The sequence below is a fragment of the Anoplopoma fimbria genome, unplaced genomic scaffold, assembly GCF_027596085.1.
Source record: "Anoplopoma fimbria isolate UVic2021 breed Golden Eagle Sablefish unplaced genomic scaffold, Afim_UVic_2022 Un_contig_7638_pilon_pilon, whole genome shotgun sequence".
Classification (NCBI taxonomy): domain Eukaryota; kingdom Metazoa; phylum Chordata; class Actinopteri; order Perciformes; family Anoplopomatidae; genus Anoplopoma; species Anoplopoma fimbria.
In genome coordinates, this window is record NW_026551938.1 from 1 (window position 1) to 14,822 (window position 14,822).

A 14,822-nucleotide genomic window follows, 5' to 3' on the forward strand; every position below is an offset into this window, starting at 1 on the left:
TTATCTGATATGAAATCATTTACTAGTACACCCTTAGGTGACAGATCTGTTATTTAAGAGTCCACATTTAACTGTCCTGTTTTGATGCACTGTTGCGTTGGTTGCCTTAACTTTTATTAAGTTATTTTGTATAACTCCTCTTCTGTTGACTTTAAATAATAGAAGTGGCCGTGGGGCAGACACAGTCTCTATAGGGTTTCTGATGGGTAACTTCTCTAATATATAAACAGGAGGGAATATATTTGATATGTTTATGATGCTAACATTACTAATAGTGCAAACAAAATCTAACAGTGGTGAAAAAGCTAACAGTGCTAACAGCGCAAACAGCCCTAATAACAGCTTACAATGCTTACAAGAGCAACAGCGCTGGCAGAGCTAACGGTGCTAACAGTACAAATAGCTCTAACAACAGCTATGTTTCCATGACAATGCCGTTAGTTAGCTTGTTAGCTAATTCACCTCATGGCACATTGAAGCTGTTTCTGACGGTAAAATATTTGTTTCTATCTGCACATGACAGTATTTTGCCTCTGCACTGTACTTATGCTCTGGTTTATGCTTTAAGATGCTTGTTTAAGAAAGGAGATGCACTGATGACTTCTGGTGACTAGTAGTTCTCTTGAATACCTATGTTGAATACACTTCCTGTAAGTGGCTTTGGATAAAAGCGTCTGCTAAATCAGCGGTCCCCAACCTTTTTTGCGCCACGGACCGGTTTAATGTTAGACAACATTTTCACGGACCGGCGGATAAATACACAAAATAAAATAAAAACTGGTATTTTCTAAATATAATAATAAACGTGAATCGACTGTGTACTCTTATGCAACTTTATTAGCAGCGCACTCGTAACAACGTGCAAACAACATAACATGAGTAAATAACTGGTCGCTATGGTAACGGTTAAACGTGCCTTCAAAATAAGACAGAACACAAAAACAATTATAAAGTGCATGAAAAATACAACTCACTATTAGGCCTATTGCTAAATCAGTGGGAGCCCTGAGCTTGTTTCCCTGCAACGAGACGGTCCCATCTAGGAATAATGGGAGACAATGACACCCGAAGTGTGTTGCTTACGTCCAGCCTACTCCGATATTTAGTTTTGGTTGCCGTCACTGCAGAAAATCCCGCTTCACACAAATAGGATGTCGGAAATGGCAACAGGGTTTTCAGTGCTGTTGTGGCGATCTCAGGGTATTCTGCTGTGACTGTGATCCAGAACACCGGCAGAGTGGTTGTTTCGAACATACTTTTAAGGGAATCCGGTCATTTTTCTAAATAAAACATTAAAAGTAACGAGTACTTTTCACATTTTTTTTTCACTTTTGTCATATGCACAACAGAGCTGAAATTAATTTACGTTTTTAGTGTAAATTTGTTTGAAATTAAATTACATTTTTTGTTGTATGTATTGTTCTATGTAGCTATGTTTAATGAACAATACACAAAATGAAGCAAGAGTTTTAAGTGCATCTCTTTCTCTCACTCACTCACTATAACACGTTATGTCTTTTTCACTGATCCAAGCACTCCAATACAAAAATGTAAAGTAACTTGTAATTTGAGTAACTTTATAACAAAGTACTTTTTCACTCTTACTCGAGGGAATATTTACTTTTACTCAAGTAGATTTCGAAAGAAGTAATTGTAGTTTTACTTGAGTATAGATTTTCAGTACTCTACCCACCACTGGATAAACAAAACGGAAATAATGTTTTTTTTTTTTTTAAATTAAAATAAATAAATAATCTTTCTCTGCGGACCGGTACCAAATGACCCACGGACCGGTACCGGTCCGCGGCCCGGGGTTGGGGACCGCTGTGCTAAATGACTGTAATGTAATGTAATGTAATGTAATGTAATGACATGGTGATACAGTCTGAGGAAACAACCCTGTTTTATTTTCTGTTTATTTTCATGTAACGTTTCAACCTTGAATATTAAATACGATTCATTTATGTAGCTGTTGCTTTTGTTCAGCTGATGCTAGACAAGCTACCTGATTTCAGGTGAGTCCAGAATCCAGACAAAGTGAAGACATCACATCAGCTCTCTGCTCAGTTGTCATTTATTGTCATACATTAGATAATGATTCACATCAGGGTTTCAAACCTCCACCAAACAACCAACTGTCCTAGACTGAAACATGGTTTTATACTTTATACTCCACGTTTTGCTCTTTTAAAATGGTTTCAGCAGTTACTGCAGTGATTCTATAAATGTTTTTCTATTTGAGATGGCAACAAACATTTCAAACATCAGCAGGTTTTCTTGTGCTGTTGATCAGTTTCAGGAACATAAGGCCTACAGTGAGATTACATGTTTAATGAGAGAAAGAGAAAGAAATCACAGGAGATCATCTGATATTCTGCTGAACGTTGGTCCTGAACTAGTGCACAGGACGGATCTTCATGCTGATGGCCTTCAGGGAGTAGCCATGACCCTTCCAAAGCGACCACTCCACTCCAACAGCATAGACAGTGTTGTCAGCCCCCCAACGATAAACCCCGTTGGGGTTTGAACTGTGACAGGTATTGTACCAGAATGCCCCCAAATATCTTTTGGCACAGTTCTCTGCATTCGAGTCTTGGTCTTTGTCGAAGGTGGTGAACTTCTGCCCGCTGTGATAACTCAGGGAGTCTCCTACAGAAACACATATAAGAACCACAGTGTTGTAAATCAGCATTAACTTTAAATAAAAGCTGAACTTCTGCAGTCTTCTGTCCGATGGACTGATGATACCAGTCGTGTTTGGGAATTGGAGGTTTTAATAAACTTCCCAAGAGACCGTTCTCATGGATTGGATGTTTTAACATTTTGTCCATATTACACAAACTGACTCCTTATCTCTGTTAACTCTACTGACCTCTACTGACCTGATCATGCAGCCAAATTATGTTCACATCCCTAGCAACGTGGACGGCTCTAGGTGCAAGTGCTTTTAAAGTCTTCTGTGTGTGAGCTACAAGAGGCCTCTTAGACTAGATTATTTTATAAGCATGCAAGATTTTAAGAGCAGGATTAAGGATCATGGGAGCTCTGAATGTACTTGTCCTGAAACGGAATTCTTTAATGTTGTATTTAAATGTTGTTTTGTTTCTATCCTTTTTAATCCTGCATCTGTGACTGAGTGACGGTTCAAACATGGTATTCTGAGTCCAGTTCGGACTTCATGCTCAAGGACCTCTTGTGGTTGAGTTGACTCACACTTTCTCACGCTCACTACTCTTAACGGCTGCTAGTGAAAACACAGCTGAGTGCATCACCTCCAGACGCTGCTCTGAGACCAGAGACCTTGTGGAGGAAACAGTTTGCTTACTTGTGTCGTTTTGGACGGTGTTTGGCTAACAGCTAACAGAACTACTTGTGTTTTTAGACAAGATTATATGTCGGGCACGCAGTTTGGTAAATTTAATTTTGTTTTTGTCAAGATTGTATGACGTGTCTTAAACGATGACTGTTCACACATAGATCAAGACTTAAGCATACCACTATTCAGCTTTCCCAAACTACTTTTTCACCAGTAGGCTCTCGGCTTGAAAGACTTTTGCCAGTCCCAATGTGGAGGGTATCCCGAGACCAGCCGAGGACCCCAGCTCTCTGTCTGCCTCTACCTGGTAAATTACGCCCTAATCATCTCGCTGGAGAGCCGTGAAGAAATGACCGGCTGAGCAACACTGGAAACTCTCATCTAAAGCAAAGCTGCTATGATTGAGAGTTGATGACGGTTAGCGCTCTGAATTATCAATATTTAAATTCATAGGGTTCAGATTAACACTAACATTTTTTATGCCCCCAAAAGAACATTTTTGTTTCACTCACCTGCACCTCCGTTGGTGAATCCAGATACTTTCAGTACAAACCCGTCACACTCTGCACCGACGGAGAACTGAGAGTAGCGAGCAAACACTTTTTTCCCATCGAAGTCCTCCATCTCGACCAGCAGCTCATATTTTTTGTTGTGCGTCAGGTAGTGGATGTTGTCAAGACCTGCGCACACACGAATACACACACATTTATAAATGTGTACACACTGGCCACAGTTTAACATTTTCAAACTTATTCAATAAAACTCTGACATTTAAATTCAGGAAAAGAACAAAAAAATCCAAAAACGTCAGTCAAATCATTTGGTCGCTGCCCCATTTCTGGAGTTTAATGGTTGTACTTTGTGAACAGTGAGTCTCAAGAAGTCATGAATCCATTCATCATCTTCAGCAGCTTATCAAGGTATTCTAGCAAACCTTTCCCCAGCAATGTTCTCCTGCTCTTCCTGGGGAACACCGAGGTGTTCATAGACCAGACGAGGTATATAAACCCTCCAGCATGTTCTGGGTCTACAGGGCCTCTTACCAGTTGGACGTGCCCAGAAAACCTCTAAAAGGATGCGTCCAGGAGGATCCTGATCAGATGTTGAACCAACTCAGCTGGACCTTTTAGACAACAATCGGTCTGAGCTTCTTTTCAAGCACCCTGGACTACACACTTTCCCGTTGAGGCTGAGCATGAAGTCATGACTGTTAGTTTGTTTTAATTTCTCACCGAGCCAGTGCTCTCCTACTGCGCTACCGAAGCCGAGCTTGTATTGATCCCAGGGCCGGTAGAAGTTCACCGAGCCGTCCATCCTCCTCTGGATTACCTGGGGGGGTTATACCAGTAAAAACAAGGTTGTATGTGATTTATTGTGTAGGTCCAGCAAGGAAGTGCTCATAGTGTGCTCATACTTCCGGTAAATACTCACCGTCCATCCTCCTCCTTCTGACTTCATGTCACAGTACGCCTACACACAAACACAGTCATCAGTAAATCTGTTTACATGTGAACTTGAATCCTTTTCCATGAGCTAAAACTGATCGCGGTCCAGACCAGACCTCCTCGGTTCTGCTCATTGAAACCAATGAGGAAGTGCTTAAAACATGCATTCTCTCTCCTGTCCACCAGGGGGCGACTCCTCTGGTTGTATAGAAGTCTATGAGAAAATGACTCTACTTCTCTCTTGATTTATTCCCTCAGTAAACATTGTAAACATGAGTTTATGGTCTCAATCTCTAGTTTCAAGTCTTCTTCAATACAGCATGATGTTCATTTAGTAAATGATGCTCCATTTAGAGTCAAACAGACCATAAAGCAGGGGATGCTTTAGGGCGGGGCTACACACTGATTGACAGGTCTACGTATGACGTATACGGCGTCTCTACGTCACTCCTCCTCAGTCCTAATATGCTCACTTCCTGTTCACTGGTTGCAGAAAGAACAACATGGCAACAGCTTAATTACCAAACTCGAGGCTTAAAACATCCACAAACCAATTAATGACGTCCCCATGACTACGTCCACTTCTTATAAACAGTCTGTGGACCATAAGTAGCCACCAGGAAGTTCATCTAATCTGACTCATCTCAAAAGGCAAAAACTTTGTGGTGTAAATGTGAAGGTGAAGCGTACCTGGACAGCAGACCTCTCTCCAGCGGGATAGATGGTGTACTCTCCACTGGGGAGGCTGTTGTCTTGATGATGGATGTCGCTGCAGTCCGGCGTTTGGAAGAGATCGTAGCAGCTGGTCGACAGCGGAGCCAGAAGGAGGAGGACGACTGAACCCAGCTGGAACAGGTTTGGATTTTACTTTCTGTTTTAACAGTTTGGCTTCTGACATGTTCTCCCTCTTAACTCGTCAAATACGACGTTTGCTTCAAACTGGTGTCCGTTTGGGACGAGTCAGGGAGGCGTCTGAAGTTTCTACTTGTTACATGGATGGTATCTTTTCAAAATAAACTTTAGCTTTGCTTACTTTTTAGGTTAACAGAACTACTTGGTTAGGTCTAGAAAAAAACAAAACATTTGTTACATAACTGTCTTTTTAAAGTCAGGAAGTTGTGAACGTTGACTATGTTTTAAAAGGGACATGAACAGCGGTCTCCTGTGAAAGTCCTGTGTTTGTTTGACTGTCTCTCTTTAAACTACGTATGTTTCTCTGATAGTCTCATGAAGACTCTGATGTGTTTACAGTTGAAGCTCTGAGCGGCGTCGGTATCAGACGAGTTTGTTTGTAGAACGTGTTGTCATGGTGATGTGGACAAAGTCAGCTCTCAGAGTAAGGAGAGGTGGGGCTAAATGATAGTAATCATCTGTAGCGACCTTCTAATCTATTGATATCACAAACGTTCTGTAAAATATCAGTTACCCTTACCTTCATTGTCAGATTTCTGCTGAAACGATGTTGGACCCGTCTGATGCTCTGAAAATACAATAAGATGATTACCACTGATGGTAATGATACAAATGAAACCATGTTCAAGCACTAATATTACCTTACAGTCTGGCTGTCAATCGGTGATGCAATATCATGATTCAATATGTTGCTGTTTCTTAAAATCTAACTTTTGCAAAACATTTTTTCATGCAATCAGAACATTGGGATCTGCATTTCAGAGCCAAGAATCTTTGCATGAAAACTATTAAACATGCAATTTTGAAATATAATTTAAATCTATTGCAATGTTAAAAAGGTCAGCTCAACTTGTTGTAATTCAAAAAATATCAATAAAGGAAAAAATCACCAAAAAAGCAATATCTCAGATAGCTTTGTCAGATGTGTGTAAAGTCTCCTGGTTGGATTCTTTACCTGTCTGAACTCACCTGCAGGTAAAGTGAAGAGACTTTGTGGCTTCAGAGGAACAAACTGCTGCTTCTCCTTCAGTCTGTCGCTGCTTTTATCTGCAGAAGGCTCTGTGGTGTCAGAGGAGACGAAGCGTTTAGAAAGACGCTCCCAATGAAGACACGTGATAACTGTGTATTTAGTTTAAAACACACGTATCATGTGTTTTATCCTGTTTATCTTCCACTCCAAATCCTCCTGTAGTTCCTGTTCTTCTTCCACTGAATTTATGTTTGTAAGATTAAACTTTTTTTTGCCAATGGCCCAGTGGAACTAGATGACTGTGAATTAAAGAAATTCAAAACCTTTACAAGATTTATAGATTTGAAACAACGACAACATCGAGTGACATAAGGAATGCTGCGGAACCTCATACTTTGGTATGGGAATGGTTTGTCTGGTATAGTCCCACTTAATCCGGTATCGTCCCAGTTTGTCCGGTATTGTATGGTTTGTCCAGTATTGTCCCGGTTTGTCCAGTATTGTCATGGTTTGTCCAGTATTGTCCCAGTTTGTCCATTATTGTCATGGTTTGTCCAGCATTGTCCAGTATTGTCCCAGTTTGTCCAGAATTGTCCCAGTTTGTCCAGTATTGTCCAGTATTGTCCCAGTTTGTCCAGAATTGTCCCGGTTTGTCCAGCATTGTCCAGTATTGTCCCAGTTTGTCCAGAATTGTCCCAGTTTGTCCAGTATTGTCATGGTTTGTCCAGTATTGTCCAGTATTGTCCCAGTTTGTCCAGAATTGTCCCAGTTTGTCCAGTATTGTCATGGTTTGTCCAGTATTGTCCCAGTTTGTCCAGAATTGTCCCAGTTTGTCCAGAATTGTCCCAGTTTGTCCAGTATTGTCATGGTTTGTCCAGTATTGTCCAGTATTGTCCCAGTTTGTCCAGAATTGTCCCAGTTTGTCCAGTATTGTATTATCATTTATCTGAGTGTTTATCTTCCACTCCAAATCCTCCTGTAGTTCCTGTTCTTCTTCTATGGAATTCAAGTTTGTAATAATAAACTGAGTTTGTTTTTCTGCCGATGTTTTTGTAGAACGAGACGATTGTCAATTAAAGAAATTAAAAACCTTGTGAAGATTTAAAGCTTTAAAACAACAGCATGGTGTGACATAAGAAACACCGTGAAAATTCATACTTTACCTTTAATACATACATACATACATACAGTGCCCTCCAGAATCTTTGGCACCCTTAGTGAATATGAGCAAAACAGGCTGTGAAAAAATGTCTTTGCTGTTTATCCTCTTGGTCTTTCACTCAAAATATTCACAAAAATCTTACCTTTTCATTGAAGTACAATTATTGAAAGAAAAAAAAACATGTTGACATTAAATAAATATTTTTCTCCAAAACATTTGTGTCACAATTATTGGCACCCCTAGAAAATCTTATGCTTACAATCTAACTGAAGTATAATTCCAGTCATATTTGACATTTTTAAATTCACCTGTTTGATTAGGAACTCTTAAGTGGTCAACCATGACTTCCTGTTTCACTGGGGTATAAATATGAGGTGACACAGGCCAAACTCCCTTAGTCATTCATCACTACGGGAAAGACCCGAGAACACAGTGACGATGTGCGACGAAAAGTTGTTGAGCTGCACAAATCAGAAAATGGATATAAGAAAATCTCTAAACAGTTGAAAATACCCATTTCCACTATCAGGGCATAATTAAGAAGTTTAAAGCGACAGGAGATGTTAAGAATCAGCCTGGAAGAGGACGTGTGTGTACACTGACCCCACGCACCGTGAGGAGGATGGTTCGACTGGCAAAAGAATCTCTGAGGATCACAGCTGGAGAATTGCAGAGGTTAGTTGAGTCTTGGGGTCAGAAAGTCTCCAAAACTAGCATCAGACGCCACCTACATCACCACAAGTTGTTTGGGAGGGTTGCCAGAAAAAAGCCTCTGCTGTCAATCAACAACAAACTAAAGCGCCTACAGTTTGCCAAACGTTACTGGGACTTTCAATGGGACCGGCTTATATGATCAGATGAGACCAAAATAGAGCTTTTTGGCAACAAACATCAAAGGTGGGTTTGGCGTAGACAGAAAGAGCCATACAGAAAAGCACCTCATACCCACTGTGAAGTATGGTGGCGGATCTTTGATGTTGTGGGGCTGTTTTTCTTCCAAAGGCCCTGGACATCTCGTTAGGATACCTGGTATCATGGACTCCATCAAATACCAGCAGATATTAAATGAAAACCTATCAGCCTCTGCCAGGAAGCTTAAAATGGGCCGTGGTTGGACATACCAACAGGACAACGATCCGAAGCACACCTCAAAATCTACACAAAAATGGTTCACCGACCACTGAATAAAGGTTTTGCCATGGCCATCACAGTCCCCGACCTAAACCCCATAGAGAATCTGTGGGATGAGCTGAAGAGGAGAGTCCACAAGCGTCGACCTCGGAATCTGAAGGATCTGGAGAGATTCTGCATGGAGGACTGGTCTCAGATCCAGTGCCATGTGTTCACCAACCTCATCACGCATTATAGGAGAAGACTCAGAGCTGTTATCTTGGCAAAGGGAGGCTGCACAAAATATTAAATGAAGGGGTGCACATATATTTTCGAGAAAAATAATTGTGGCACATATATTTTTGAGAAAAATATTTGTTTCATGATAAGAATTTAATGTTTCTTTCAATTATGTTTCTTCAGTTAAAGGTTAAATTTTTGTGAATATTTTGAATGGAAGATCATGAGGATAAACAAAAAAGATTTTTTTTCACATCTCGTTTTTCTCATTTTTACTAAAGGGTGCCAATAATTCTGGAGGGCACTGTATATGTAAACGTGAAGTTAGTGAAGACAGGGGCCATAGTTACTTGCGTCCCCGAGGCCAGAGCGGGCGACATTGAGTCCCACTTAAAACTGCTGGCTAAGGGTAAACGTAAATACAGTAAGATTGTTATTCACATCGGCAGTAATATCTGCAGAAGGCTCTGTGGTGTCAGAGGAGACGAAGCGTTTAGAAAGACGCTCCCAATGAAGACACGTGATAACTGTGTATTTAGTTTAAAACACACGTATCATGTGTTTTATCCTGTTTATCTTCCACTCCAAATCCTCCTGTAGTTCCTGTTCTTCTTCCACTGAATTTATGTTTGTAAGATTAAACTTTTTTTTGCCAATGGCCCAGTGGAACTAGATGACTGTGAATTAAAGAAATTCAAAACCTTTACAAGATTTATAGATTTGAAACAACAACAACATCGAGTGACATAAGGAATGCTGCGGAACCTCATACTTTGGTATGGGAATGGTTTGTCTGGTATAGTCCCACTTAATCCGGTATCGTCCCAGTTTGTCTGGTATTGTCATGGTTTGTCCAGTGTCGTCCCGGTTTATCCAGTATTGTCCCGGTTTGTCCAGAATTGTCCCGGTTTGTCCAACTACTATTAAACACTTTTACCATGAGAAGTGGCTCGGCTACGATGCTACGTGCTCTGAATACATTTAACAATCAGGAAGCGTCTACAGTTCAATCTGCATTTACTACAGATGTTTAAAAGTGTAAACTTGAAAAATGAAGCAATTTCCAGTTGTGGTACAGCTGTGAAGTCCTGCATCTCGCCAAGAATCAGGATTTTAAGTTATCTTTGACTCTTGTTCACAAAATACAATGAATTTTTGCATGTTTAATCATCCAAAAGTTGTCAGAAACCAAACAGTCCTAATAAATATGGTTGGTACCTCATTACCAACACCATTACTAACAATTCAATCAGTATTTAGTGGAATGGTGTTATTCACCCCTCATGGATCATAGTTCCATTAGGATAACTCACTTGTTTTCATGAAAAATACATGTTCAAACCATTTTTTAGGTACATTGGAAGTACCTAGATATAAATTGCATTAGTCTTACATAACATGTATTCTTTTCTAAATTATTTGTACATTTCGAAACTTTCTTTTTTTCATGGGGTGATGTAGCTAAAAAGAGTTGAGACACCTCTTCTGTTCAGGGTCATATTGACCGGCTCACTTAAAATCAAGCCAAATCAGTCATAAGGATTTGTATTGATAGTAAACTCTATTTATGTCTATTTATAGTGTTAAGAAACAGAAATTTACAAAAATGAACAAGAGATGAGCACAATGAACGAGGTGTGTGTATGTGTATCTGTGTCTACACAGCACACGAGTGACGTGTCGTCATGGTGTGCGACATGTGCAAATACATTTTGCACATGTTGTTCTCATCTTGATGCTCAGATCTGTTCTTTGAGTCACTGCCATCCTGGTGGGGCCTGGCACTGTCTTTATAATGTTTTCGGCAGACAGTCTTGACTGAAGTATATTGGGTGAGGATGACCACTGTATTTCACAATTTCTTGACATGAATGTCTTGCTTGGAGGAATAGGAATATCAAATTCCTCATCTGATGGTTCATAATCAGAATCATCAGAATCTGAATTGACCTCGAGATGGTCTTCATCTTCCTCTATTTCACTGTCGTGATCAAGGATGTGTTCCAGAGCCTCCGTGGCTGTCATCCTTTAGTTTCTGTTGCTCATGTTGTCCTACAGTAAGCTGCTGTACTGTATGTAGCTGCAGAGTGGAACGCTCATAGGACTCCCAAGCAACCCTTTCGTATGTTTCGCCCCTCACCTGCTAAGTGTGGGCGGGGTTTTCCCGCGGGAAAATAAAAGGTTCCCGTCAAAGTCATAATAGTATCTGTATTTCTCGCACAGGTGGGATGAAATGTGGTGTGTGTGTGTGTGTGTGTGTGTGTGTGTCTGTTTGTGTGAAATGGGGTGAAACATGGTGGGAGGAGTAGGAAATACCTTGAAATGGTCTAAACTTGACACTTCTGGCCCCTTATAGCCTCCACTTTCACTGCCGGGTCAAATTGACCCGAACATCATCTCTGTAATATAAACATATGAACCATTTTTATTTGTAACGTTGATTACACTAATTAAGGCAAGTAGAAGAAGTTTCATAACATGTCAATTTGACCCGCAACATAACAGGAGGGTTAACTAGAATCAAGAATTGACTCATAATCAAAAATGCTGTAATACATGAAACTATAAACACTTGAGTAATGTGTGTTTGGTGATGAGAACAGAGCAGAACCTTTATATAAATATTTGACGTTCTACTTTCTGCAGAATGAGTTGTTGTAGAAGCAGGATCCTCCTCCGGATGTCCGGCTGGTAGCGCTGGACACATTTACTGACCCGGTTATGAACTGGCACCTAGTTTGCCAAAAAAACAAACAAACAGATCTTAATATCCTTAAGGGCTTCTTTTTGCCTGAGTCAAACTGGACTAATTCCTAACGTTTCTCTTCATAAAAGCCATCAGTTTGTTTTTTTGTGCCCAGTTTCAGGAACACAAGATAATTTGTTAGATTAAATGTTTAATGAGAATGAAATGAACAGAGATCAGCTGATGTTCTGCTGTACGTTGGTCCTGAACTAGTGAACCGGACCAATCTTCATGCTGATGGTCTACAGCAGCGGTCCTCAACCTTTTTGCGCAATAGACCGGTTTCATATAAGACAACATTTTCACGATGACGAAATAAAATGATACGACCGGCATGAAAACAAATATAAAATACATAAAAAATACAACTCGCCATAACGCTGAATCAGTGTGAGCCCTGAGCTTGTTTTTCTGCAACAAGATGGTCCCATCTGGGGGTAATGGGAGACAATGACACCCGAAGTGTTCCTTATGTCCAGTCTACTCCGTAACTTTGTTTTGATGCTGTCACTGCAGAAAATCCTGCTTCATTTTTGCTAGCTTGTGGGCTTACTTTTTGAGGTAACGAGAGACGACAGCGACGGCTAACAGGATGGGAACTGCCTGAGTAGCCTCCCCAGTACACAAGAATCTAGATCTATACTGGACAGGAATAGGGAGCTTCTGATCACCTGGAGGAACGCAATGGGTTTAAAGTGGACTGAACTGCAGACCCTGTACATCGACCGGAGGAACCATCCCTTGTGACTATGAGGAGGATCTATCATGTACTGGCCAACAATACGATGCTCTAGGATTCATCACACTCCTTCCTGAGCCCAAGTCTTAGCTGAACAGCTTTGGACCAATCAAAGGGGGTGTTGTGATCCAGACCTGCTCCGTAAATTCCGGTAGGATCAACAAATCTTCTGCGATGCTTCTGAAACTAGGATCGTATCAGTTTCTTATCTGCTCAGCTTTGTTATGACTAGATCTAGAGGTTCCCCCAAATAGCTTCTATCCATTCCTGCTCCTGGCACTATGAGAGGCCCTAGCTGGAGCACAACGAGATCAGCTACTTCAGAGGAAGTTGACCCTGAACCTTCAACCCCTCACCTTGTGGACTGATCCAACCACAGTTCTTGAGAGGCTTGAGTGTACGAAACACATAAGGTGTTTCTGTGGGAACAGGAGCATCAGAAATTCAAGAGGGCTTCCGTTACTAAGCAACCAAAACCCTGCCAGCTGCGATGACGATGAAGTTGCGGTAATTTAGCAGTAAGCCTCCCTTACTAATCAAAGAAAAATGAAATTCCAGCAGCATAAATCACTCACAGTAGCTTCACTTGTCATCTTCAGTTTGGCCTTTCAGCCGGTCTTTGTGATGTCGCTGGTCGTTGGTCGGACCAAATGAAATAGTCTGTGGAGATGGGAAAAGAGATGGGTAGTGCTGCACTAAACTGATTCACTTCTTTTTCATTTATTTACCCTAGACTGAAAAAAACAGGAAAGGATTCTGTCAGCTCTTATTGGTTGTTTATTGTCAAAGTTGAACTATTTTGTACTCCGTGTGCCGTCAAGCTTTGAGCTTCTCTCTCGCTTTCGAGAGCGCCATCTGCGTGTCTCCATCGACGACAATTCAGTTCAATTCAATTCAATATATTTTGTAGAGCCCAAAATCACAAATTGCAAATTTGCCTCAGAGGGCTTTACAATCGGTCACCCTCACATCCTCTGTCCTTACACCCTCACCATCCTCTGTCCTTACACTGTCCTCACCTCCTCTGTCCTTACACCCTGTCCTTACACCTCCTCTGTCCTTACACCCCTCACATCCTCTGTCCTTACACCCTCACATAGACCCTCTGTCCTTTACATCCTCTGTCCTTAGACCTCACATCCTCTGTCCTTACACCTCACATCCTCTGTCCTTACACCCTCACCTCCTCTGTCCTTACACCTCACATCCTTCTCACATCCTCTGTCCTTACACCCTCACCTCCTCTGTCCTTACACCCTCACATCCTCTGTCCTTACACCCTCACATCCTCTGTCCTTACACCTCACATCCTCTGTCCTTACACCCTCACATCCTCTGTCCTTTACCCTCACATCCTCTGTCCTTACACCTCACATCCTCTGTCCTTACACCTCACATCCTCTGTCCTTAGACCCTCACATCCTCTGTCCTTAGACCCTCACATCCTCTGTCCTTACACCCTCACATCCTCTGTCCTTACACCCTCACATCCTCTGTCCTTAGACCCTCACCTCCTCTGTCCTTAGACCCTCACATCCTCTGTCCTTACACCCTCACATCCTCTGTCCTTAGACCCTCACATCCTCTGTCCTTAGATCCTCTGTCCACCCTCATCCTCTGTCCTTACACCCCTCACCTCCCCTCTGTCCTTACCCCACATCCTCTGTCCTTACACCTCACCTCCTCTGTCCTTACACCCTCACCTCCTCTGTCCTTAGACCCTCACATCCTCTGTCCTTCCCTCACATCCTCTGTCCTTAGACCCTCCCATCCTCTCTGTCCTTCCCTCACATCCTCTGTCCTTCCCTCACATCGGCACAGGAAAAAAAACAAAAAAAAACCTTTAACAGGGAGAAAAAAGGAAGAAACCTCTGGGAGAGCGACAGAGGAGGGATCCTTCTCCCAGGATGGGCAGAATGCAATAGATGTCATGTGACCAGAATGAACAGTGGGTGTCAGCAGGTGATACGACCACAGTCCAAATATAACCTAGATTCCTGGGAACCTGCGAGGCGAGAAAGCACAAGGACCTGGGAAGAAGCAAATCAGTAATGTGCATAAATAGAGATTAATACATAAAGATGGAGTGAGAGAAGAGGAGAGAGGGGAGCTCAGTGTATCCTAGGTAGTCCCCCGGATGTCTAGGCATATAGCAGCATATCTAGGGCTGGACCAAGGAGAA

At 41.7% G+C, this 14,822-nt stretch overlaps 1 protein-coding gene across 2 annotated transcripts; it reads right to left on the bottom strand.

Moving 5' to 3' along the window:
- Nucleotides 1-2,078: 2,078 nt before the first annotated feature.
- Nucleotides 2,079-6,725, bottom strand: LOC129115858 (microfibril-associated glycoprotein 4-like). 2 transcript variants are annotated; one of them, XM_054627086.1, is made up of 7 exons: nt 6,643-6,725; nt 6,194-6,241; nt 5,452-5,607; nt 4,748-4,786; nt 4,549-4,645; nt 3,829-3,996; nt 2,079-2,649 (listed from the first exon to the last, which is right to left on the bottom strand). In XM_054627086.1, exons 2-7 carry the CDS (start codon nt 6,197-6,199, stop codon nt 2,396-2,398), a joined length of 720 nt encoding a protein of 239 aa, XP_054483061.1. In that variant the 5' UTR covers nt 6,200-6,241; nt 6,643-6,725; the 3' UTR covers nt 2,079-2,395. The 2 variants fall into 2 exon arrangements, with proteins under 2 accessions (XP_054483061.1, XP_054483062.1); XM_054627087.1 differs by lacking the exon at nt 6,643-6,725 and adding an exon at nt 6,564-6,626.
- Nucleotides 6,726-14,822: the final 8,097 nt, after the last annotated feature.